The 25,717-nt window shown below is 47.9% G+C and overlaps 3 protein-coding genes across 9 annotated transcripts; 2 read left to right on the plus strand and 1 right to left on the minus strand.

Moving 5' to 3' along the window:
• Nucleotides 1-43: 43 nt before the first annotated feature.
• rpp30 (ribonuclease P/MRP 30 subunit) lies at nt 44-2,565 on the minus strand. 4 transcript variants are annotated; one of them, XM_061755140.1, is made up of 12 exons: nt 2,331-2,503; nt 1,885-1,943; nt 1,754-1,810; nt 1,578-1,643; nt 1,432-1,503; nt 1,264-1,353; nt 826-942; nt 726-755; nt 600-637; nt 453-532; nt 315-374; nt 44-252 (listed from the first exon to the last, which is right to left on the minus strand). In XM_061755140.1, the coding sequence occupies exons 1-12, from the start codon at nt 2,410-2,412 to the stop codon at nt 164-166; spliced, it is 840 nt and encodes a 279-aa protein (XP_061611124.1). In that variant the 5' UTR covers nt 2,413-2,503; the 3' UTR covers nt 44-163. The 4 variants fall into 4 exon arrangements, with proteins under 4 accessions (XP_061611124.1, XP_061611123.1, XP_061611122.1 ...); XM_061755139.1 differs by lacking the exon at nt 453-532 and having other exon boundaries at nt 315-448; nt 559-637; nt 2,331-2,565; XM_061755138.1 differs by having other exon boundaries at nt 1,264-1,503; nt 2,331-2,565.
• Nucleotides 2,560-12,451, plus strand: LOC133468886 (zinc finger protein 568-like). 4 transcript variants are annotated; one of them, XM_061755135.1, is made up of 7 exons: nt 2,560-2,703; nt 4,375-4,581; nt 4,783-4,878; nt 8,504-8,663; nt 8,731-8,789; nt 8,858-8,996; nt 11,238-12,451. In XM_061755135.1, the coding sequence occupies exons 3-7, from the start codon at nt 4,873-4,875 to the stop codon at nt 12,092-12,094; spliced, it is 1,221 nt and encodes a 406-aa protein (XP_061611119.1). In that variant the 5' UTR covers nt 2,560-2,703; nt 4,375-4,581; nt 4,783-4,872; the 3' UTR covers nt 12,095-12,451. The 4 variants fall into 4 exon arrangements, with proteins under 4 accessions (XP_061611119.1, XP_061611120.1, XP_061611118.1 ...); XM_061755136.1 differs by having other exon boundaries at nt 4,375-4,878; XM_061755134.1 differs by lacking the exons at nt 2,560-2,703; nt 4,375-4,581; nt 4,783-4,878 and adding an exon at nt 7,229-7,644 and having other exon boundaries at nt 8,858-8,945.
• A 632-nt stretch (nt 12,452-13,083) lies between these two features.
• Nucleotides 13,084-25,629, plus strand: noc3l (NOC3-like DNA replication regulator). Its single transcript, XM_061755131.1, has 21 exons — nt 13,084-13,229; nt 14,869-15,073; nt 17,132-17,237; nt 17,307-17,461; nt 17,581-17,652; nt 17,801-17,934; nt 19,221-19,382; nt 19,704-19,797; nt 20,501-20,676; nt 20,742-20,870; nt 21,645-21,776; nt 21,874-21,954; nt 22,888-22,988; nt 23,050-23,122; nt 23,204-23,267; nt 23,341-23,412; nt 24,481-24,662; nt 24,749-24,877; nt 24,943-25,040; nt 25,119-25,203; nt 25,291-25,629. The coding sequence occupies exons 1-21, from the start codon at nt 13,221-13,223 to the stop codon at nt 25,411-25,413; spliced, it is 2,382 nt and encodes a 793-aa protein (XP_061611115.1). The 5' UTR covers nt 13,084-13,220; the 3' UTR covers nt 25,414-25,629.
• Nucleotides 25,630-25,717: the final 88 nt, after the last annotated feature.

Here is a 25,717-nt window from a genome sequence, read left to right on the forward strand (position 1 = left end):
TTGTTAACGACTGTCAAAATAAAATGATCACAAACCTTGCAAGTGAAATCAAGTAGGACTTTTATTCTGAAGCCCTCCTGGCATGAACATCAACTTTTAATCTGCTGCAATCAAAATATAAAACATTGTCAGTTTTGGCCGTCGTAGCAGCAGAGGGTGGGGCTTATATCCGGGACTCGTCCGTCAGCTGACTTTTAAGTCGTTTGGCAGTGGGACCGTCACCTCTGCGCGCGCTGCCTTCGCCAGCGCCACCTACCGAGCAAACCAAAACTATGAATTGGCCCCACCCCTTTAACTTGACCAATATCACCTACGAGGGGAGGCGCTGCAGCTCTTTTGGGTGAAAATGGCGCCGCTCGCTGTCTTCCTGGTTTCTGCGACCCCAAAAAAATAAAAATCAGCTCTCTTCCGACACACTTGGGATGCAAGCTCCGCCCACTCTGTATACCTACCAGCGTGCAACAAAAGCGAGCGACACACGCAGGAAACGGAGCGCTTAGCGTCCAAGTCGGACAGACCGATCAACGAGCATCTGAGGGACACATCAGGAAAACATACGTGTGAGGAGCCAGAAGAGCAGTGGGCGGGCCCAAGGATACAAGTTGATGATGTCATAAGGTCCTCGCAGCTCCAGCGGCTGATGACACAAACACACGTCAGCATTGGGACACACAAACAAAATAATGCGCGCACACGATGGGTCAGAGAAGAGCCGGCTGCCGCACCTTCGCCGCCGCACTGGACAGCAGCACGTTCTGAAAGACAAGAGCGGCCATCGTCCTCATGTTCATCACAATGACCTCGTCGTCGTCGCATCATTCTCACCTTCCCTTTGCAGGCCTGCATCAGACTAGCAGCGTTTGCAATGGTATAGCGCCTCATGGTGGCGTCTCGGATGGCTGAGGCGTACGAAACTTCAAACGCCAAACCCCTCGCCACAGCCTACATGCGCGCGTACACACACACACACACACCATTGTGTGCATCTCGCTGGCATCAGGTGGAAGCCTTGCATCTCCAAAAGCTTCACTTTTCATTAAACACCCCCCCTTCCCCCCCAAAAATGCATGTTGAACATCATTAAAGAGAGCAAGTCATTTTCAACACTTTCGTTTGGTCACCCATTTAAATGAATAACAGAATCAACCCGGCAACTGACCAATATTGACTTGTGGAAAAAATATGAAATTGACAAATTTTGACATAGGAGGTTTCAGCAATATTTAATTGATATGTAGGGACTATAAAATCTAAATAAGTCACCACGTTGACTGGCGCTCTCTTGAAGAAGAAAGGAAGTTTCTCAGTCACTGACACGCTGATGACGTCCACGTCCAACTGCGTGCACGCTGCCTTCAACAAACCCAAACACAACTCACAAGTGTCAGTGTGTCTATTTTTGGTGTGCGTCTGTGTGTGTACATATCTCACATGAAAAAGTTTTTCTGTCGTTGGCTGGACTGCCAGCAGGTCATACCCAGCATACTCTGTAGGATTCGGCCTCTGCACGCACACGAACCCACACATGCACGTCATTGACTGAAGTACTTTTTAATGGCAGTGCAGGAAGTACTTACAAAATGACTCAGCTCTGACATCACCAGCGTCAGTCTGTTGAGCACTCTGATTGGTCGAGAGCGACCCTGCGCCCCCAGACACACACACACAGTAACTCAAATGAACTTTTGTAGCAGCGTCCAAACATACACAGACACACACACACACAAAATAAGACAAGAGAACTGTTGATTACCTGGACGATGGGCAGCTGAGCGATGAGCTCATCGATCGGCTTTGGTGCCGGAATCGCCTACACGAGAAAATGCAGTCAGGTGTGTCTGGTTCAGTGGGTATTTGTTTGGATCAGTGAATTCAGTGTGTCACCTGTTTCTTTTTGGTAGCAGGTTCAAACGTGTAGTTGACAGCTACTGTGGAGAAACCAACTGCACGAAGACAACATATTGTTTGTCGTTATTGATGCCAAATCATGAAAGGGACTCGCTGTTGCGACCCACGACCTGAAAACACTTGGAAGTCACTTCTTCCTATTAATTTACAGTACACAAATAACGTATTGGCCGCGATTGGCTGGCGACCAATTGTGGGTGTACAGACTCAGCACACCCGCAAGTCGAGTGACGATAGGCGGGATGGAAGTAACGTATTGGGTAATAGAAGGCGTTTCCGACTTAAAAGCGCGCGTGTGAGCGTGTGTTTACAGTTTAGAGCGTCGACTGTTAGCATTGCTAGCCTAGCTCGCTGCCTTTCGGGTTCAAATAAAGTCGACTTTAGCCAAAAGCTTTCGTCCAGTTCGGTGTCGGGAAACTCACGATGAGCTGCCGTGTCGATGAGTTGTTCCATGTTGTTTTTATCTGGCGAGAAAGTCAAGTTTAAGTCCATGAACACCGACATGATGATGATGATAAGGCGGAGGAAGGAGCCGTGTGCCACATGCGGAGCGAAACACCGAAGTGCCTTATGGGAAATAAAGTTATTGGCTGCTCCCAAATACTTCCGCCAGGGGGCAGAACCACGGACATGTATTGTTAGATACCACACGCCCATTTTGAGCTCCGCATCGACGGCGACGTTAATCTCGGGAAGTCGAAGTTGTCAACGCATTCACTGTGTGTGTGTGTGTGTGTGTGTGTGTGTGTGTGTGTGTGTGTGTACGGCAAGAAAACCAAAAGACCAAGGATGCCGGTACGTTGTGCTGCATACGGTTGCGTAAAACGGCGTACAATTACGACACGGAAGTGTGAGTCCCTTTCACATGAAACCCTGACCTAACCCTTTTTTGTTTTTTTCTAAATGTATTTATTTATCTTTTAGCGTTGACAAAACAGTAACCCTAATGGAATTCCTCGATTGAGGAATAAGCAAGTTACCTTCTATGGGAAAGTCGACCTCCCCAACATGGCGGCTATATAGGCACGTCGGATAGCCACGCTGCTTCCTTGAGTTGGTGTAGCTATCCATTGATAACTATGGGCAGAATAAAAACTGCGGTCAAACCAGCCTCCACTCGTAAAGTAGCAATCAAGCCAGCCGCCCCTAATTTTGTTCCTACTAGGCATTACGGTAATCGGTCGCCATTTTGCGGCGAAAGCCACCTTCAAATATAAGCTTCCCAATAAAACGGACGTCAGTGCTCTTCGGTTAAGGAATGCAACCAGCAAAGTTAATTTGAATCTTGAGATGCATTAAAAATGTCGTTTATTTGATATGTTATGAAAAAGAAATGGTTAATGGACTGCACTTATAAAGCGCTTTATCTACACCATCACAGTGCCCAAAGCGTTTTACAAAACCTCACATTCACACACATCAGATTTGGTTGGGACCTCTTTTGTTGGAAACCTGGGGTGGTGCAGTGTCCCCCAGTACAGGACCGGTGTTGCGATATCTCATAGATTTTTTTTTTTAAACAGATTTTTTTCAGTCAGGGGTAATGACAGCAACATATGCAGTTTTCAGAGACTTTTATTTTGAAATACAATATCAGATCTTCATCAAACCTCTTTCAGTGGAGTCCTTGGTGGTCTGTCACACAGATCTGGACTTGTCTTGCGATACCAATGGGATTATTTTAGGGTGGCTTTGGCTCAATCGGTACAACAGGTTTGAATCCTTGCTACGACTGTCCGCATGTCGAAGTGTCCTTGGGCAAGTCACTGAACCCTAGTTTGCTCCCACTGGGCCTGGCAGCGCCTTGCATGGCAGCAGTCGCCCATTGGTGTGTGAATGTGAGGCTTTGTAAAGCGCTTTGGGCACTGTGATGGTGTAGATAAAGCAGTCCATTTACCATTTATTTTTCATAAGATGTCGAATAAGCTACATTTTTTTAATGCATCTCAAGATTCAATAATATTAACCTTGCTGGTTGCATTCCTGAACCGCAGAGCATTTACGTCCGTATTATTGGGGAGGCTTTTATTTTGAAGGTGGCTTTCGCCGCGAGTTGGCGACCTATTACCGTAATGCCTAGTATGAACCAAATTAGGGCGGCTGGTTTGACTGCTACTTTACGAGTGGAGGCTGGCTTGACCGCAGTGAATAAACGGACGGGATATCCAAGAAGGTCGCGATTGAGTTGTCTGCGTGTGAGCTAAACTATCAAAACTAACCTTGATTTACGTTGAAAAGACAGCATGGCAGTCTATTAATAAATGTCCTTCCTTCACATTTGGACAATTTAGAGCGCATCTTGGTTTCAAGACAGAAGCACGGATGTCATGTAGAAAACAAACTAACAATGTTGTTTTTCGTTTTTGTCCCGTAGAAGCTGGGGGGTCAGCATGAAACTTGATGAATGATGAACTCTTGAGCCATGTTGAAGAAGTTTCTGTGTTCTTGTGTTCCACCGTCGCTCAGGCTTTGTCTCCAGGATGAGGTGTGTTCACTCCTCGCTTGATGAGCGGATTGCTTGTGCTGTCAGGTACATGAAGAAGCTGCAGCAGGACGACGGAGCGTGCGTTGCAGCACTTGCGACGGGACATCTTCTCCTCTTCCACCGACTTGATCCTCTGCTGCGCAGAAACAACGCAGGAAGCTACACCAGCCCAACTCTGCACTACACGGGTACACGCCGCAGCGTTGTACACGCACATACGAGAGTCTAAATGCTGCTACACAGCACCGTCTGACAAGCGACATTTGCTTGGATAAAGAAGAGCGCAACTGCGCTGTCGTTGCTTGTCAGGTGCAACAAAATGAAGAGGACAGCTGCATGTTCCCCAAGTTAGTGTGTGTGTGTGTGTGTGTGTGTACGCACGCGCGCAGATATGCGGGCGCTGGGCACTAAAGAGTCACTGCTGAAGGAGTCTGTTCTCATTGGCTGCCGTGAGGACACGCAGGCGTACTTCTGCCTGGATGTGGGTAAGAAACAAGAAACCATAAGCGTGTGCATTCATTGCTTTTGGTGTTTTTATTGTCCTGCTGGTTTCATTTTTTATTTAAAAAAAATGTCCATCCATGTCAGGACAGCTGGATCGGGCGTCAGTAGAGAAGTTGTGTGACGGAACCTTTGTGGACCTGAAGAAGTGTTTTTTTCTGCTGTCAGGGGCGGAGGCGCCTCTTGTGGCGAAGGTGCGTCGTACGCTGTGCGGTACGAACAAAAGTACCACAATCCCTCTCCGTCAAAAATGACACAATGCTGCCGCCTTTCGCTATCGCTAGTATTGCTACTTTTAGAGTGACAGAGATGCGTGTCTGTGTCCAAAGTGGCTCCTCCTTGCCAAAGCGCGTGTGAGAAACGGACACAGAATGAAATCTGGAAATATTTTGCTCTTACAGCCAACAGACACGACAAAGCTCGCTAGAAAGCTACTCGGGCCGCAGGAGGGAAAACCTCCAATACGGAAGCTACTAGCTACCGTGGCCGAACGCCTCGCTGAGTTACATTTACATTGAGCAAATGTAACGCAAACAGGACGGCTTGTTCCTGAAGGCTAAGGCAATGAATTCAGCAGTCGTGTTTGGTGATTAACGCAGTCGAGTGGACACAGCGACGGCTCGTAATTGTAAAAACTGCAAATTTGGGTCGCCGCTCAGTCGAGGTGGCGGTGTACCTAATGAATGGGTTCGCTCCTGCGCTGGCATCAGACCAACAAGTACTGCGACGTGCCGAAACCAGGCGGGAAGTCACAGAGTGTGCGGCACCGACGGCGTGTTCTCGTATCCCACGGTAACGTAGCCCCGCCTCCCGCCTCTCGCCTCTCGCCTCTCGCCTCTCGCCTCCACATCCTGTCAGCCTCGCCACCTCGTCAGTGAGTGGGCTGAGAGACGGCGCGCCGCTGGGACTTCCCATCTGGAGTCCAGCCAGGTGTTTTAAGAAGAAGAAGAAGGAGGAGTAGAAATGTCGAACACAAGCTTGACTTTTAGTCCACAAAAAGAATCATACGTGAATAAATCATGATAACCTGTATTTTCTCATGTCATCACTCAACACACAACTTTATTTGACCTCATGGATTTCTTACTCATGTACTCGTCTCTTTTCAAAGGAATCGATAGCTCCATTGTTGAATTCAAAATTCAGACATTTAAATGTTCCATATGTTGTCGATTTCGACCTCCATAGAGTGACTCTCTAACTTGGACATTATCAATTGAAAAAACAAAACCTTGGTGTTGTCCTGAAAAGGCTAATTCTGTTTGTCCATATTTGGCTCAGAGCATGTACATGCCCGCTTTCCTCCGATTGGTTGCCTCCGTGTAGAAGAGCCACTTGAAAGAGCGCACGTCTTTCTAATGTTGACAGCACTGGCTTGGGAGCGGAGAGGTCGACGGAGAGCTTCGCTAGTGACATCGATAAACTCCACAAATTCCAATGAGCTGATTTCAGGCCTCTTGGCAGAAAAACGTCTGGAACTCAGGAATGCCTGGAGCATTTTAATTCATATTTCACATGTTAACTGAGGCACCATGAAGCCAATATAACTCCCAAATAGTCGAAAAAATTGGTTTGCTCAAATATTCCATCTTTTAATCTATAGCTTCCATCCATCCATCCATCCATTTTCTACCGCTTATCCGAGGTCGGGTCGTTGGGGCAGTAGCTTTAGCAGGGACGCCCGGACTTCCCTCTCCCCAGCCACTTCCTCCAGCTCTTCAGGGAGGGGATCCCAGGCGTTCCCGGGCCGGCCGAGAGACGTGGTCTCTCCGGCGTGTCCCGGGTCGTCCCCGGGGTCTCCTCCCGGAACACCTCACCGGGGAGGCGTCCTAACCAGCTGCCCGAGCCACCTCATCTGGCTCCTCTCGATGCGGAGGAGCAGCGGCTCTACTCTTGAGCTCCTCCCGGATGACCGAGCTTCTCACCCTATCTCTAAGGCAGAGCCCGGACACCCTGCGGAGGAAACTCATTTCGGCCGCTCGTATCCTGGATCTCGTTCTTTGGGTCACGACCCGCAGCTCGTGACCATAGGTGAGGGTAGGAACGTAGATCGACCGGTAAATCGAGAGCTTCGCCTTTCGGTTTAGCTCCTTCTTTACCACGACGGATCGATACAAAGTCCGCATCGCTGCAGACGCTGCACCGATCCGCCTGTCGATCTCTCGTTCCGTTCTTCCCTCACTTGTGAACAAGACCCCGAGATACTTGAACTCCTCCACTTGGCCAGGATCTCATCCCTATAACTCTATAACGTCCATTGATTTTTAAATCGTCTGTAATTTCCCCACAAAAAGTCAAAATTAATATTAATACAATTATGATTTTTTTTTTCTCTTAATTTCCACGATTTATTGAGATGAACAACATTGTTGACCATTTTTTCACGTTCGGAAACTACCGGAAGTTCGAGCCGGAAAAGAAATAAAACCCTTCCGGGTTATTCCGCTTCCGGCAAGGGAGTTCACGGCCGTGGTCACAAAGTGTCATGTCCTCCCGAAAACTTCGAACCGATTGTAAAGTAAGCAAGTACTAAAAGTGTCAGCATGAGCGCGGACGTGCTCGCGCAGCTGGCCGCCGTCATGGAGTCGCTCGTGCACGCCGCTGTGGCCGAGCTCCACAAGCAGCAATCAGGAGGAGGAGGAGGGGGGGGCGGCTTTGGCGGCGGCGGCGGCGGCCCGCCGGACGACCTCCGCCCCGGAGAGGAGCCTCCGTGGGCGGCCAGCGTGCGCAGAGAGAGCCGCGAACAGCTGGTGAGTGGGCGCAGAGGCACGGGACTTGACTCGGCCCGCCGCTGAGATCGGTCGCTGCCTCTGCCGTATTGCACGTGGCGGATATGCCTGAAAACTCAAGTCAGAAAGCGACGATCTACAAATTGCACAAACTATGAGACTAGTGCCCCCGTTTGTTCGGGTACTTTTGTGACCAAAACCAGTGTATGCCACTTGTAATCTGATGACGACAAACGTTTGGTCTTATAGGAATGTACTAAACCAGAATGTGTGTTACTGTGATGAAGGGTATTCTTGTGTTTAGAAGAATTATCTTTGTCATGAACATGCAAGCATGCGCACAAAATCTGTTCTCTTGTGTTTTACCCACCACAGTGAACACACACACTTGTTAGTGGAACACACTGGAGCAGGGGGCAACTTATCGGTGTCTTGCTAAAGGACACCACAGCCGTGAGTCCGGGAGATGTTCGGGGTCTTGAGCCTAGGTCCCCACGGTGGCGGGCGATGATCTTAGCCATTGGGCCACGACTGACCTGGAAGCAATCGATCTGCGATCATAATCATCACAACCCTGAAAACTACGAATACTAAATGGGCTGCACTTCATCTACACCGTCAAAGCGCTTTACAAAACCTCACATTCATACACCAATGGGCGACTGCTGCCACGCAAGGCGCTGCCAGGCCCACTGGGAGCAAATTAGGGTTCAAGGACCGGGTTTTGAACCGGTGACCCTTCGGTCACTGGACGACCCGCTCTACCGACTGAGGCACAGCCGCCCTACGTGCGTTTCAGCGCTCAAGATGACGTCTACGTGTGTACAGTGTGTCTACGGCGTTTAGTTCGGCTCTCGCGTGACGCGGACGTCTGTCCCAGGTGTACTTTGCCGCCATCTTGGAGACGCTGGCCAACGAGGCTTTGGGGAAGATCGTCAACATCGTGGACGGCGTCGACCCGAGGCGGACTGGCAGCAGAGCGCACGGCGGCAAGACGTCGCAGATAGCCATCGTCAGCGTCCTCGACAAGGCCTGCGTGGGTATGTCTCGAGGCCCCGCCCCGTTATGTCGACGCTAACAAAGCTAACGTGCCTTCTGCCCGCACAGAGGCGGAGCACTCGTACGGCGTCCCTCCGGTGGGTCACGGCGCCCCCGTACTCGCTCAGGTAAGCCCGCAGACGCGGCTCTACGGCGTCCCGCTTCGTTGCCCACGCTGATGGCTTTGTGGAACCAGGAGGAACCACCTGAAGAGACGCCGTTGATCCTGGCCGTCAGTGTCAAAGACCAACACGGACGCGTGGACCTGGACGCCATTGCTGAGCGTGAGAACCTGATCCGGCACACCGTAATTGGCACAACGGCAACAACAAAATGTAGATCGTGGTACTGTACCTCAACTTACAAGATTTCAAATGCTGTTGAATTTGGATGACGGTGTGCACATTGAAACACAAACATGTTCCTGGCATTGTTTGTGTTGCTTTTTGAAGAAAAAAAGGATCTTTTAGAAGACTCCTACTCTGCTGTTTACTGCAGACTAGGAACAAACGGCTATCATATTGAGCAGCACCGGAAAAGGCTGAAGCGTACGATCCCAATGGATACGACGTCATGTGCAAATAGCCCCTAGACTCGAGCCATACAATATATCGTTGGAGCATCGTCATCGTAATGTACATAGTCAGATCGCAGATCCTGCGACTGTACCACGAAAACCTTGCCTTCAAAGTACATCTAAGTACTGTTTATTTTTTCCCCCAGTGCACTTTGACAGATGGCGAACAAATCTCCAAACGAGAGGCAAAACTTGCTTCCTTCAAGCTGTTTGTCACTCCCAGTTGTATAATATTTCATCTTTGTTCATAATAACCAAACCCTGAAATGTAGATATGACATGGGCTTATTGACTAAACAAGACAACTTTCATTGAACTGATTATGATGAATAGTTTTTATATTCTGTGATTTATATCAATGAATAATGGTATTAAGTGTAGCCTACTATGAGTGCCGTGTCTACGATGTCTACGATGTCTACGGCTGCGAGCTGGGCGGCCGCTGCTTCACCCTGAAACAAAACTGACACGTAAAACAAACCTCAGCTATGTTAATGCTAACGTACAGTCATGTGAAAAGCCATAGACATGCTAACAGAAAGTAGCACCAATATTACGGTAATGAGAAAACTTTGACCAGCACAAACTCAGCAGCCCAGAGTGTTCTACACTTAGCATCTTTTATGACTATAAATGAGGGCACGGGCATCAGGGATCAGCCCTGAGCCCCTTCCTGTTTGCAGTGGTGATGGATAGGCTGACAGAGGAGGTTAGACTGGAATCCCCGTGGACCGTGACGTTTGGAGATGACATTGTGATCTGCAGTGAAAGCAGGGAGCAGGTGGAGGAACAGTTAGAAAGATGGAGGCATGCACTGGAAAGGAGAGGAATGAAAATTAGCTGAAGTCAGACAGAATATATGTGCATGAGTGAGAGGGGTGGAGGGGGAAGAGTGAGGCTACAGGGAGAAGAGAGAACGAGGGTGGAGGACTTGAAATACTTGGGGTCAACCGTGCCGAGCAATGTTGGGTGTGGTCAGGAAGTGAAGAAACGGGTCCAAGCGGGTTGGAACGGGTGGAGGAAGGTGTCAGGTGTGTTATGTGACAGAAGAGTCTCTGCTAGGATGAAGGGCAACGTTTAGAAGACAGTGGTGAGGCCAACCATGATGGACGGATTAGAGACCGAAGAGACGACAGGAAGCAGAGCACATGAAGATGTTGAGGTTCGCTCTCGGAGTGACCGGGTTGGATCAAATTAGAAATGAGCTCATCAGAGGGACGGCCGAGGTTCGATGTTTTGGAGACCAAGTTAGAGCGAGCAGATGTTGATGGTTTGGACGCTGTGGTGACTCCTAAAGGAAAAGAAGAATGAGTGCACGGGCGCGTATAACGTAGAATCTATCGCTCTTCAAAATTCAATGAATGCATTTCACGACAATAACATTGAGCGAGGGGGTTGGGCCACAGCTATTTTGAAGGGACAAACTGAAGCTGTAAACAACATGTCATGATAACTAATGCACTCAAATCTAGAATACAAATGTTGTTAAAACATATGTACTGTATATGAAAAATAACGGGTTGATGAAAAACATGAGTACTGTGTGAATGTGCGTTCTCTACACTGGACAGTGTCTACTACAGTCTAAGTGGGCATGAAAAGAAATGATTTTAACTTGAAGTCTGGCAGGACCTGCTCAGTACTACAGTACATTGAAATACAGGTGGACCTCAGTAAACCTGCTGTAGTGAGCATAGTTTATTTTCTACTGAAGCCATGCTAAACTGTCAAAACAAAAAATCAGGGAGGAAAAAAGAAATGTGTGCTGGTTTTCACACACCTGATTTATGTTTCCGTTTAAAAAAAAATAAAAAAAAAATAATAATAATTTCATGTCATAATATATGTTGTCGGGTTGAAAAATATCTTTTTTAAATTGTGCAGCCATACCACACACACACACACGTGTCCTTTTCCCCTCAGTAAATATAAACAGCTGGTGCAACTCTCTGTCAGTGGCGTGCCTTCAATTGCGTTTGTCTCTTTCGCTTCCTGGCAGGCGCCGGACTGGACGTGGCTCCGCTAGCGAGCTCGGACTCCAAAGATTTGGCAGCGGACGGCTTCACGCACGAGAGGAAGTCCTCCGCGTCGCCGAGTCCACTGGCCTCACGCCGCCACGCGGCACAGGAGAGCCCCAGCGCCTCCCCCGAGCGGGTGCGGTTCCGGGCGCGCTGTGCAGCCGAGAAGCCCTTCGCCTGTGAGCAGTGCGGCCACCGTTTCACCCTGAAACAAAACTTACGGCGCCACGCCCTCGGCCATGTGGGCAGCAAGTCGTTCTGCTGCGGCGTGTGCGGGAAAGGCTTCACGCGCGCCATCACGCTCAAGACGCACGAGCTGATCCACACGGGCCAGAAGCCCCTCAAGTGCGAGCAGTGCCCCAAAACCTTCCGGCACGCCGTCAACCTGAAGAACCACCTGCGCATCCACAGCGGCGTGCGACCCTTCGCCTGCGACGTCTGCACAAAGACTTTCCGCCAGGCGGTCAACCTGAAGATCCACCGCCGCGTGCACACGGGCGAGCGGCCATACGCGTGCCGCCGCTGCGGCAAGACCTTCAGCCAGCAGAGCAGCCTGATCGCGCACGGTCGCACGCACTCGGCTGAGCGGCCGTTCGGCTGCGTCTCCTGCGGCAAGCGCTTCAACAGCGCCAACGGCCTCAAGCTGCACGCGCGCGTGCACACGGGCGAGCGGCCGTACGCCTGCGATGTCTGCGCCAAGACCTTCAGCCAGGGCAGCCACCTGCGCACGCATAAGAGCCACGTGCATGCCGGCGGCAAGCGCTTCATCTGCGACAGGTGCGGGAAACGCTACGCCGACGGGCGCAACCTGAAGACGCACAAGTGCGGCTACGCGTGACGGTGTGACGCCGCCCCCTCGACGCATTCCCTGCATCAAGTTTTTTTTATTGCACAGGCTCCAAGTTTCTTATTTCATTGAAAGAATTTTGAGAAAGGCCGCACGAGTGGTCGGCACGTCAGAGGGTCGGAGGTCACGCTCTCGGCTCGTCGTTGGCTCGTGCTCATGTGGGCCTGCGTTTGTTCCCAAAACATTGACTGGTGACCAATCGGTTGTTTGTCCGTATGTGCCCCGACAATATCGCTGACTGGCGACCTGTCCATTGTCATGTGGTGTTACAGCTGTCTTTGTTCAGTTGAGTTGAGAACATTTAATATTTACAAGTGCATCTCAATAAATTACAAATACAAAACTTCATGTATTTGTATGGCGTGCCGTTTGTAAAGCGGCTCGCTCTGAAAATAACAGCAACATTTTGTCACATTTAGTCTCAAACGGTGTTTAAAAAATCTGGTGTGAAATTTTGAGCCACTTTTCTGCACATTTAGAACTGGATTTGTCAACTCTATTGTTAAATCCAAATATTAAATTGGACATTTCACATTTAGATATAGATTAAACGTTTGTATTTATATATATTAAACATTTACATTTAACATTTAGAAATGTACTTCACATTTAGATATAGTTTTATCATTTAGATGTTTCACATCTAAGTCTCACATCCACAAGACTCTAAATTGCCCGTAGGTGTGAATGTGAGTGCGAATGGTTGTCTGTTTATGTTTGCCCTGCGATTGGCTGGCGACCGGTTCAGGGTGTACCCCGCCTCCCGCCCGAAGATAGCTGGGATAGGCTCCAGCAGCCTGCGACCCTCGTGAGGTTAAACAGTAAAGAAAATGGATGGATGAATTAATCTGTACAATTCATGAGGTTCCCTATTGGAAATGCAGTGCTGAAATACAATTAAGTATTTTACGGCGTTCAAATGGATTGAGTTGCACTTTTAGGTAGTTGCTTTTACAAGTTGCAGTGCGGCCTCCTGCCGCCAGTGTCGCTGTCTCACTTGAATATTTACATTTTCGTCATATCAGCTCTTTTGTTAGTTAGTCTTTCCGGGTCACGGAAACGCATGTGAATCGCTTGTATTTGTCTTCGTTGTACGTGAACACCTTCGAAAATCATAATGGCTCCGGTGAGTGAAACTCAAACAGAAGCCAAACGCGATGTGAAATTGTTGTAACGGCATCTTCATGAGCGGCTGTGTTCAACAACGTCGACATATTGATGAATTGATTTGTTTAATTATGTCGCTATTGCTGTGTGGAAACCCACCGCCGCCTTAGTGCCTTTCGAATCTTTGAGTTAACGTCGTTTAAGGGAGTTCTCGTGTGTGTTAATTACACGTGTGTGGCATGCTTTCGTCAAAGTACCCCAATTATCACCAGTTACAGCACACTTTAACTTCACGTGTAGCCTGCCAGAACACTCCTTGTCTTGAGCGTTCGGTCCAGATGGGAGCGATGCTCCTGCCGCCCCAAACGATGTCGCACTAAAAGTCACGTTTATTTGTGTAATGTGTATTCACAAGACTCTCAAAGAGCCTCACAGGCCCACAGTTCACAATGATCGAGCGGCACTAAAACAGCCCAAAATCAGCAGTGGCAAAAGGCAATCTGCATACTGGATGTTTAACGAAATGAGAAAGGTAGCTAGTAGGCTTTACACGATGAGGATTTTTGGGGCCGATCAGCGTGTTTAAAAAAAAAAGATAACCGATCACAAGATGGAGCAATGTGTCTACATAACGTTTTGTTGCCTGCTTGCGAGCCATATCGTATTAAAAGTACGGGAACAAACCTCAAGCAAGCCTTAAAGGAACGAAATCTCCTGAGCACCGGTTACCACCACCACACGTTTCCCCCCATTTTGTTCTCATAATACACACATCGCAATGTCGTCGCCATGGTGACAAGTGTGTCCAGCAGTGTTTGAGTTGACAAGATAAAGCCCCGTGATCGTAAAAGACGGGATGCGAAGATTTTTTTGCATTCGTGAAAGACCAAATTTTTCTTGTAGTCTGATCCACGCATTGTGTTGTCTGTCTCAGACGTGTTGTTTGTCCCACACCGCCGACATGCTTTTTTAAAAAAAATAACTTTATTGACTGTCAAATATTTACAGCAGTACGTCAAAAGACAAGCGACAAGGCTAAAAATAAACTAGCTTTTGGATTACAATATACTGTACACAATGGCGACGCGGAGTGAATGTCTTTTACGGATTGATCGGATCGGCGAATTAAGACATTAAAGCCAATCAGCATAATTATCGGCCGATACCGATCAAGCCAATCAGATCGGTGTAAAGTTTAGTAGCTAGCCACTTGATTTTCTCCGGGTTCACCTATCGCGGTCCTGCTTTTTTCTCTTAAATATATCTCATTTTCCATGTGGAACTTTTCTCTCTATTGCTGATATCTGCAATTTATTGTGATCGTTTTTTTTTTGGGGGGGGGGGGGGGGGGGGCACATTGCACTCCAAATGATGGAGGAATCGAGCCCGCTTTATCCTGAGTGTGCGGGGCTAGATGCAAAAAAAATTATATATATATGATCGAAAAGTAGATGCAGCACACCGTTTCAAATGTGTGGAAGGGGTATTTTAAGGTTTCCTGACGGATTCAAAAATCTCAAATAATTCTACACAATTTGTCAAAAGGTTACGTTATTTGCTGCTTATCAACAAAACGAACGTTGAACTTGAATGAAGCCGCCCTGATCTCGTGTTTGTCTTGGTGTTCCCTCCCTCCTTCTCGGGTCGGCCGACCGCAGCCTCGCTCCAAGAAGCGCCGGCCGACGTTCCGGCGGCTGCTGAAGACGAGCAACATGAAACTGGAGAACAAGTTGAAGAACCGGCAGATGAAGCGGCAAAACTGCGACAAGAAGCAGCGCAAGGAGCACAAGAGGATGCGGCAGGCGCTGAAAGGAGCCGCGCTCGCCACGCCACGCCCACTTGACGTCATGCCCGCCAGGCCCGGTGAGACATCACGGCACACTTTGAGGTGACCCACTGCCATGTCACCTGTTTGTGATCGTCATGTGACTGTCCTGTGCCTTGGAGCGTGACAAGTGCTCGCCATCTTTGTGGAATAGCCTAAAACACATGAGCACTTCAAACGCCTCTAAAATCTTCCAGAACAAAAAAGAAATCTGGAAAAAAAACTATTGATTGCGGACATACAAGAGCTATTCTACTGCTACTATTACTACTTCTCACTAATAATCTTCTATTTGCAATATTTAAGTCGAGTTTTTAGGGCAAGTGGCGCCGTTTGAAACGTCTCGCTCATTTGGATGTGTCCACGAAGAGAACTGCTGGTGTGTAAGATGAGTCTGGGGGTGGGGAGGAACATTAAGAAGACAAAGGTAGAGCAGAGAACCATGTGGTGAGTGTTGTGCGGCTTTTCAAGAAGAGCTGAGACAGGCTCTCGGAGGAGCTTCCAGAAGACTGGACCACTACAGCCAAGGTGATCAGAGAAACAGGCAGGAGAGTACTTGGTGTATCTTCTGGCAGGAAAGGAGAGGCGGAGACTTGGTGGTGGAACCTCACAGTACAGGAAATCATACAAGGAAAGAGGTTAGCTAAGAAGTGGGACACTGAGAGGACCGAGGAGAGGAGAAAGAAATAGATTGCGATGCGACGTAGAGCAAAGGTAGAGGTGGCAAAGGCCAAACAAGAGCCGTATGATGACATGTATGCCAGGTTGGACACTAAAGAAGGCGAAAAGGATCTCTACAGGTTGGCGAGACAGAGGGCTAGAGATTGGAATGATGTGCAGCAGGTTAGGGTCATTAAGGATAGAGATGGAAATGTGTTGACTGGGAAAGAATACTTTGAGGAGTTGATGAATGAGGAAAATGAGAGAGAAGGAAGAGTAGAAGAGGCAAGTGTGGTGGACCAGGAAGTGGCAATGATTAGTAAGGGGGAAGTTACAAAGACATTAAAGCGGATGAATAATAATAATGAATATTAATGAATAGGATGGATAATAATAATAAATAATACAGGACATGTACGAGGGCAGCAGAACAGCGGTGAGGTGTGCTGAAGGTGTAACAGAGGAATTTAAGCTGGAGGTGGGACTGCATCAGGGATCAGCCCTGAGCCCCTTCCTGTTTGCAGTGGTGATGAATAGGATGACAGAGGAGGTTAGACTGGAATCCCCGTGGACCGTGATGTTTGCAGATGACATTGTGATCTGCAGTGAAAGCATGGAGCAGGTGGAGGAACAGTTAGAAAGATGGAGGCATGCACTGGAAAGGTGAGGAATAAAAATTAGCTGAAGTCAGACAGAATATATGTGCATGAATAAGAGGGGTGGAGGGGGAAGAGTGAGACTACAGGGTGGAGGACTTGAAATACTTGGGGTCAACCGTCCAGAGCAATGGGGAGTGTGGTCAGGAAGTGAAGAAACGGGTCCAAGCGGGTTGGAACGGGTGGAGGAAGGTGTCAGGTGTGTTATGTGACAGAAGAGTCTCTGCTAGGATGAAGGGCAACGTTTAGAAGACAGTGGTGAGGCCAGCCATGATGGACGGATTAGAGACCGAAGAGACGACAGGAAGCAGAGCCCATGAAGATGTTGAGGTTCGCTCTCGGAGTGACCGGGTTGGATCAAATTAGAAATGAGCTCATCAGAGGGACGGCCGAGGTTCGATGTTTTGGAGACCAAGTTAGAGAGAGCAGACTTGGATGGTTCGGACACGTCCAGAGGAGAAATAGTGAGGATATTGGGAGAAGGATGATGAGGATGGAGCTCCCAGGCAAGAGAGCGAGAGGAAGGCCAAAGAGAAGGTTGATGGATGTCGTGAGGGAAGACGTGAGGGCAGTCTGTGTTCGAGAGGAGGATGCAGGAGATAGGCTGACATGGAAAAGGATGACGCGCTGTGGCGACCCCTAACGGGACAAGCCCAAAAGAAAAGAAGAATTTTGAGAGAACTATCTCGGAGGGCCACAAGTTGAAGTGGTCAACCAAAATGTTTTGGGGAAATGTTGTCATGTTGCTACTGTTACTGTCATGTGGCGTGCGTGTGTCAGAGGAAGAGGAGGAGGAAGACTTCCTGGAGAGTTTGCCCACCGACATGATGGATGACGACGACCTGCAGCAGATGTCCTCGTTCCTCAGCAGAGACTTGTCGTCATGGTAACGGTGTACACACATGCGCGCATGTCCAAGGCGTGTCCGAGGATCAAGTTTGTGTGCGTGTCATAGCGGGCCGGTGCACGCCGCCAAGAAGCGAAAGTCTGAGGTGGTGCAAGGGTACGAGAAGTTTCCCAGGAAGATGGCCGCCGTGCCCGAGACGGAAGTCATTCACCTGCTGCCAATCAAAGACAAGACGAGACTCATCCCGCAGAGCGTACACAGAGGTGATGCCCGAACGCCGATATGACCTCATCGCATTGTCACACGGCCTTCTGTTGACTATTCATCACTTGAATTGATCACCATTGTTGACTATTGATGGGCATCTGTTGTGCATGTGGAGTGGTGAGGAAGCAGCCGGTGGAGCAAGAGGAGGATGACGAAGAAGAGAAAGCGAGACAGGAGGCTGAAAACGGTAGGAATGACCTTCAAACTGTACTCGAGGTCAACATGCCACTTGCCGCCATCTTGTCAATAGCAACATCGCCATAGCGACCGTGGAAGCTCACTGTGGCGCTTCCTACCGGCAGCTCTCAATCAAGTGGCCACACCTTTCTTTTCAGGGGGGGAGGAGCTATCGAGCGGCACGCCGCTGACAGCGGCGCAGCAACGGAAAGCGAGAACGCACAAGATCAAAGACAGGAAGTTGACCATCGCACACATGGCGTCCACTGTCATCTCCAACCCTGTCAAAAATGTCAGAGCCACACGTGTGTGTGTGTGTGTGTGCGTGTGTGTGTGTGTGTCAGGGCTCTACACTAACTTTTGGACTGGTGCAACAAACTTCTTCAGTTAGTCACACCGGCACATGATTTGGTCGCAGCTTTTTTGGGGTTGTACAGCCTGACCAATGACCATGCTGATGAATAGTTGCCTTAATTGGCATGCTGTAGTTTTAAGTAATGCCGAGATGAGACTTGAAGACAAATTTGGTCTGTCACGATTGCACCACCTCAGACTGCTGTCATCAAAACTTGCCATATCTCGGTCAGACAATGGCAACACTACACGAAATGTATTACGATATCAGCGTCTCCCGTCTTTTACGATCACTGGGCTTTATCTTTTCAAATCAAACTCTTCAGAATCAGAATCAGAATCATCTTTATTTGCCAAGTATGTCCAAAACACACAAGGAATTTGTCTCCGGTAGTTGGAGCCGCTCTAGTACAACAGACAGTCAATTTACAGAACACTTTGGCGACATAAAGACATTGACAAAAAACAATTGTGCAATAAGATGCAGAGTCCTCTAGCACTTCGAGCAGTTCGAATGACTAATATCGCAATAGTCCGGTGCAATGAGCATTGTGCAAAGGGCGCTGAGACTTCAAGGAGTGGATGCGGTTGACGAGCGACGAGTAGCGCGATCATCTGGGACAATGTCGGTTGTGCAAATGTTGCAGATACTCCTCCGTCAGTGTGCAAATGGAGCAGATGCGACTCTGGCATGAGTGGCCAGTATATGCAAATAGTGCAGGATGGCGAGACAACTACAGCGAGTGCACGAGTAATACATAATTGGCCCCACAGAAATGCGACAACAATCTCAAGAAAAGTTGGCAGCATGTTGCAATGGAATTGTAACTGTTTAAGAAGTTAACGGCAAGAGGGAAGAAGCTGTTGGAATGTCTGCTTGTTTTAGTTTGCATTGATGGATAGCACCTACCTAAGGGAAGGAGCTGGAAGAGGTGGTGACCAGGATGCGGCGGGTCCAAGAGGCTTTTGCACACTCTTGTCTTAGTTCTGGCAGCGTGCAATTCCTCAAGGGTGGCTAGGAGGGCTACAGACAATCTTTTCAGCAATTTTGTTTGTCCGTTGCAGTCGTGCTTGCATGCGTGCACACGTATGAAATCTCACCTCTGTGTGTGTGTGCGCACGCGTGTGTGCAAAGTCTCACCTGTGTGTGTTGTGTGTGTGTGTGTGTGCACGCGCGTGTCTAACCCTCCCCTCCCCCCGTGTGTGTTGTCTGTGTGTATGTAGATGAAGTGTGTCAAGCAGCTGCGTGGCATGCTGATGGAGGCGGACCCTCGTGTGGCGGTGACAGTCAGGAAGTTGGTAATGGTGACGTTGATGGAAATCTTCAAAGACATCGCCCCCACCTACAAGATACGACCTTTGACCGCTGCAGAGAAAGCCACCAAGGTACCAGATTTGTGACAATCAAAAATCGCCAAACAATCGACCCTTATTTGCCAATTTGTGCTATGCTGTTGTAAAGTTAAATACAAAAGGACAAAGTATTGTAAAACTGTCATGTTCTGCCTGTATTTCATATCTTTGTTGCTGTAAGCAAAAAATAGTTATTTTTTTCTGATTAATTGGTTATAGGAATTTTACTCTGCCAAATATCGGAATCGGCCTCAAAAAAAAAAATCCATGTTGGTCGGGCCTTAGTAGTGAATCAGTGAGAGTGCGATGATGATGATGATGATGACGACGGCAGCGACAATTATATCGTCGCAGGTGAAGAAGGAGACGCAGCAGCTTCGGGAGTTTGAGGAAGGACTGCTGAGTCAGTATAAGTTCTACCTGGAGGACTTGGAGCAGTGCATCAAAGGTAGCACAGGGCGTGGTCACACGCTTCGTGTCACATGAGCACGTGGCCCACCGCGACGCTTTAAGCCGGCCAACACGCAGCGACGGAGATGAGCGCCTCTTGCGCTCCTTTGAGAACCACCAAATTTGTGATGCGCACCCCTGCCAAAGCGTACGAAAAACACGGGAACCAAAAGCCACGTGTTGCACTTGATACGACAGATCATTGCTTTTATTACGAATCCCTTCTCCTTGTTCTCTATTGACGTAGAAAAGTTGTGGTTAAAGGTCAAATGGTCTAAGCGCGCATTTCGATTGACTGTAAACGTGTGCCGTCGCATTGTGCTGTGGAAGCTTGCATACTGGATAAATGGGCTGGGCCCAAATATAGCTGAAAGAAGTGATATAATATATTAAAATTATAGAAATAAAAAACAATACATACAAATAAATAGACCTGGATAAAAAACGTTGCGTTCAGGGTGCTTTTACAATGCAGGAACTTGCAAACACAACCCGCACAGTGGCGTTTTTATGAAACTATAAAATTTTTATGATCATGAGAAGCGAAAATCGAAATCACAGTTAAATTTCGAATAATCGCCCAGCCCTACTGCGCAATGCCGCTCACTCGCAATTCCGCCTTTGTAACGGCAGCCAAAGAAGTCGCGTGGCGAGACTCGCATGGCGCCAGCTTGAGCTGACGGCCTTTTGTGTGCATGCAGACTGGAAGCAGAAGAAGAGCAAGCGCAGTCGGGCGGTGTCTCTGGAGTGTTACTCGGGCCTGGCCGAGGTGGCTGTGCGCTGCCTGTGTGAGCTGCTGCTCGCCATGTCGCACTTCAACTTCCACAACAACATCCTGGTGGCCTTGGCGCCATTGATGAACGACCCCGTCGAGACGGTGAGTGCCCGCCCGTCCGCACCCTCTCATCACGCCCCGTCCTGACACGCGCCGTGTCTCCTCAGGTGTCCGACATGTGCTGCCAGGCCTTCGCCAAGCTGTTTCGCCAGGACAAGGTGGGCGGGGCCTCGCTCGCTGCCGTGCGAGTCCTCTCTGGTCTCGTCAAAAGTCTCAACTACAATGTCAGGCCTAAGGTAATGCAGCATGTCGCATTTACAGTTCACCATCTTTTTATTAGAGACACACATGAAATATTTCCCATTAAGGAGAGGTGGGGAGAACAGCCACAAATTGTACTCAAGTAAGAGAAGCTACTAAAATCCTTGAATGATATATATGTATACATATATGTATGTATATATATATATATGTATATACGTGTGTATATATATATGTGTGTGTGTATATATATATATACATATATACATATATACATATATACATATATATATATATATACATATATACACGTGTATGTATATGTATGTATATATATGTATGTATATGTATGTATATATATGTATGTATATGTATATATATGTATATGTATGTATATATATGTATATGTATGTATATATATATATGTATGTATATATATATGTGTATATATGTATGTATATATATATATGTATGTATGTATATATATATATATATATATATGTATATATATATGTATGTATGTATATATATATGTATGTATATGTATATATACCGCAAACATATGAGTAAACATTTATAATCATTAAATTAAAAGTGAAAGGAGTAAACATTTCTAATTATCAGAATAAAAGTGAAATAGGTCGTTTTGGGTTTCCTAAAACTGTGAGTGAGCGGCATTAAATTTGTGCATTTTCCAGTTGTCCCTTTTTGGAAATTTGGTCCATTGGCTTGCATCGTTTTGATGTTCAGATCTGCCACATCCAATATGGCTGAGACACTGAAGCCGGTGTGTGTGTGTGCGTGTGGAGGTGCTGCAGACGCTGCTGAGTGTGAGGATTCAGGAAGTGCACGTGAAGAAGGACCTGAGCGACATCACGCCCACTGCCAAGACCATGAGCCACAAAGACAAGAAGAACAAACTGTCACGCATGCAACGCAAGGTAACGGAAGGCCGGCCGGTCGCGTCGCACGGCGTTCCCCCTGTCGCCAAGCAACAACACTCCCCCTCTTTGTGTGTGTGTGTGTGTGTGTGTGCAGTGGAAGAAGGCGGAGGAGAAACTGCAGCAGGAGCTTCTGGAAGCTGAAGCCTCAGACAGCAAAGACAAGAAGAGTAAAATGGTGATGAGTGCAACGGGGTCTCCCAAATTCAAATTTTTGTTTGCTCGAGAACTTTAGCCACTCGCGAGTCTCGTTTGTATTGGAGGGTCAAGACAAACTTTGTGTGCTACTAAAATGCTGAAGTCATGATGGATGGCGAGATAGCTGTTGTCCCAACATTTCCAAGAAGGCGTGGACACGAGCCCTGCTTGAGGTTTCCTGTGTGGGGCCACCCAATTTGCTGTTTCTGTGAAATGTGTTGCACCCTCGCGCACGGCTAGCCGAGCAACGGCGAGCGTCCTCGCTCTCACTTTAGGGGCTGCATCACGCGCTATTGGTTGAAATTTACAGCAGTTAGTTTCAGCGTTTGAAATGTTGTCATTGTTTAGTCACGTGAAACAAAGCTACATTTTAGAAGCGCAACAGTTAATAGTTAATTGTGAACTCATCATGAGCAAATTAATCAACAACTAGTTGGATAATCGATGACTCGTTGAGAGCTTTTAAATAAAAATTGTCCAAATTCTCGAAATTTCAGCCTCTTAACAGTAAATACTCTCAAATTTCTGTCGTCTTCCATGTTTAAAGAAAACACAACTTTGGCAAGTTCGACTTCATACAATCATGTCATCAACCTGTAGTCATGCTCGTTAGCACAGCATACACAGGAAGTCCACAAACCTGTTTTCCGATTTGGTCACATGATGTTCCGCATATAGCAAATTGTTGTTTATTTGATTTTATTGCCTCATTAAACAATACCAAATAAGCAACTATAATCAGCTAATAAGCAGTAATCGGTAAAAAAAAAAAAAAAAAAAAAATGTAATAAATAAACTATATTGTGGAATACATTTTGATCTGATTATTCAATGGAATGTTCAATAGATTAATGGATTTTAAAAACGCTCGATAGCTGAAGTCGGTCCTACTAAAATTCTTGTCGTTCTGCAGCACACTGAAACTCTGAACATCGTCTTCCTCATCTACTTCCGGATTCTGAAGAAAGCTCAGAAGTCTGTCCTCCTTCCTGCCGTCTTGGAGGGGCTGGCCAAGTAATACGCACACACTAACGCGCACACACGAACTGACACTAACTGCGATGTCACTTGTCAGTTTTGCCCACTTGATCAACTTGGAGTTCTTTGATGACCTACTCAATGTGCTTCAGAGCCTTATCCAATCAGGAGTGAGTATGATACAGACTCTGCCCACGAGTCAGTGTTGGGACTGCACGATTGATTTGATTGGTTACTGCTTGACCGTGCAGGATCTGACCAATCGGGAGAGTCTTCACTGCATTCAGACTGTCTTCACCATCCTGTCAGGACAAGGTATGTGGGATCGCTTGTGCGCGCATGTACGTGTGTGTACTGTCATGAAGTGACGCGCGCGTTTGTGTGGCAGGTGACGTCCTCACGATCGACCCTCTGAACTTTTACTCTCAGCTGTACGCCATGTTGCCTCGTCTGCATGCAGGTGGGTGTCCTTCTCTCATCAAGTGGGCGGAATTAGGCAATGTTGGGAATCACTTGATTCCAACACATCATTTTTGTGAAGTGGACTCCTAAAATGGTCCCTAAGGTCCCTTTGTGGTGATCGGTCGTCGGGAACGATGACGATTGTGAACGCAGTCATCGTTCCTGACTCCCAATCATGATGTAGCCGCGCCTTGAGATATGAGTGACCAAATTTACGAGGTTTTCGAGATGACATAGCATTGATTTATTTATTTATTTTTGCTTTGACTTGCGAGTGCAAAGTTGAGGTACGAATGCTGTATGGTGGCAGTGAACTCGACTCGCGTGACACCAAGCGGTACTTTGGCAGATACAATTAGTAAAGTAAGTCTCCAAAAAGTTTTCAGGCTGTTTAATGCCTTTCCCAGCTGACGTTTACTCAAAAAGTAAACATAAAATAACAAGAATTACACATTGTGTAGTTAAAGCGAAGACATAACTACTGCCAGTTTCATGCTAACGTACAATGGGAAACTCATGGACTAACAATTAGCATCTATGTGGTGGTGGTGTTACCCTTTAAGCAGCGATATCTGAACTCAATTAGTGCAGCAACACACGTAGACAGACAATAGAACAGTACTCAGACATATTCTTTAGCCTCTGTGTCGAACGACTAATATTAGTGCTGTACTGAGAAGTCGAGAGGAGCAGAGTCTCCACGTCATCTCCAGTAGAGTACAGCATATCTATATCTATCTTATATTGCCCCCAGGTGGCCAAGGCGCACATACCACCATGAGCATCACAATTGGAGAAAGGGTGACAAAAAGTGTTTGATTTTTTTTTTTTCATGTCATTAATGTATGCAAGTATAATGTTACATTGTTTTTTGAGGAGGCTGGAACGGATTAATTGCATTTGCAACACTTCAATGAGGAAATATTTGAGATATGAGTGTATTGAGTTATGAGCATGCATGGAACAAATTCAACTCATATCTCAAAGGCACCACTGTAGGGATTTTGACAAAATGGCCGCCTCGCTATATAGCGGAGTGGGAGCGTTGACGACCCGTGTCCCTCAGGGGCTCCTAATGATGACATCAGCATCGTGCTGCGCTGCCTGGACGCCATGTTGATCCGCCGCAGGAAGCAGGTGAGCCCCCAGAGGGCGATGGCGTTCATCAAGCGACTCTCCATGCTCAGCCTGCACGTCGACGCCAACGCCAGCGTGGGAGTCCTCGCCGCTACCAGGGCCGCCCTGCACGTAAGTGTGCGCGTGTGCGGTCATGCGAGCGTGTGCGTCGAAGTGATCTTTTCCCGGTTTTGTTTGCGGTTTGCGTGCGGCATTAGTCGTTTCCCAAGTGCGACTTCCTGCTGGACAATGAGCTTCAGGGCGGCGGCTTCTACCTGCCCGAACTTCACCAACCGGAACACTGCAACGCTCACAATACCGCCATGTGGGAGCTGCACACGCTGCAGGTACGCGCGCACACGGCTTAGGAGCGCGAGCTGATATTTGACATAGCGCCGTGTCGTTGCCGCAGAGACACTTCCACCCGCTGGTGCGCCAACTGTCGTCCCATCTGAGTCGCGGCGCCCCCAGCGAAGGCGGGGCCGCGCTCCCCCTCGACCTGAGTCGCAGGTATGCCGGCGTGTTGTCGCGGCTAGCACGCTGTGACCCTCTTGTTGCTATGGTAACGCTTGTCCACTTCCCGTTCAGGACGCCGGTGCAGTTGTTTGAAGATTATGATGTCAAAGACATGACCTTCAACCCCCCAGTAGCTCCACCCAAACACAAGAAGAAGGTGCACGCACAAACACACACAGCACGTGAACACAAACACACAAAAGACGCGCACATACGAAAGTAACTTTGTTGTTTTTGCTTCCAGGAAGTTTTCAGAGTGGATTGGTCGCTGCTGGATGGCGACCTGCAGCGACGCGTTGATGACATCCTGAGTGGCAGTCAGGAGGTGGAGCTTAACTTTACTGCAACACATACACACAAACACTGACACTCATTCACGCACATCTCGTGTGTGCGTGCGTGCGTGTTTGTGTGTGTGTGTACGTGCGTGCGTGCGTGTGTGATGTCATCTGTAAAAATTCATTTTTGGGGGGTTTGTTCCCCGTCAATCAAAGTAGTGATCCCAAGTGGCGATGGGTTGCTCCTGTGGTTGTCCTCCTCGACCTTGTTTGTCTTTCACTACAAAATAAATATAAATACACGACTATGTGGATGATGTCATTTCCTGCCTTCGAAGGCCTTCAGGGAAATTACAGACCAGACTGTTCGCGAGGTGGGTAGAGCAGCTAAAA

Source organism: Phyllopteryx taeniolatus, chromosome 19 (genome assembly GCF_024500385.1).
Source record: "Phyllopteryx taeniolatus isolate TA_2022b chromosome 19, UOR_Ptae_1.2, whole genome shotgun sequence".
Lineage (NCBI taxonomy): Eukaryota > Metazoa > Chordata > Actinopteri > Syngnathiformes > Syngnathidae > Phyllopteryx > Phyllopteryx taeniolatus.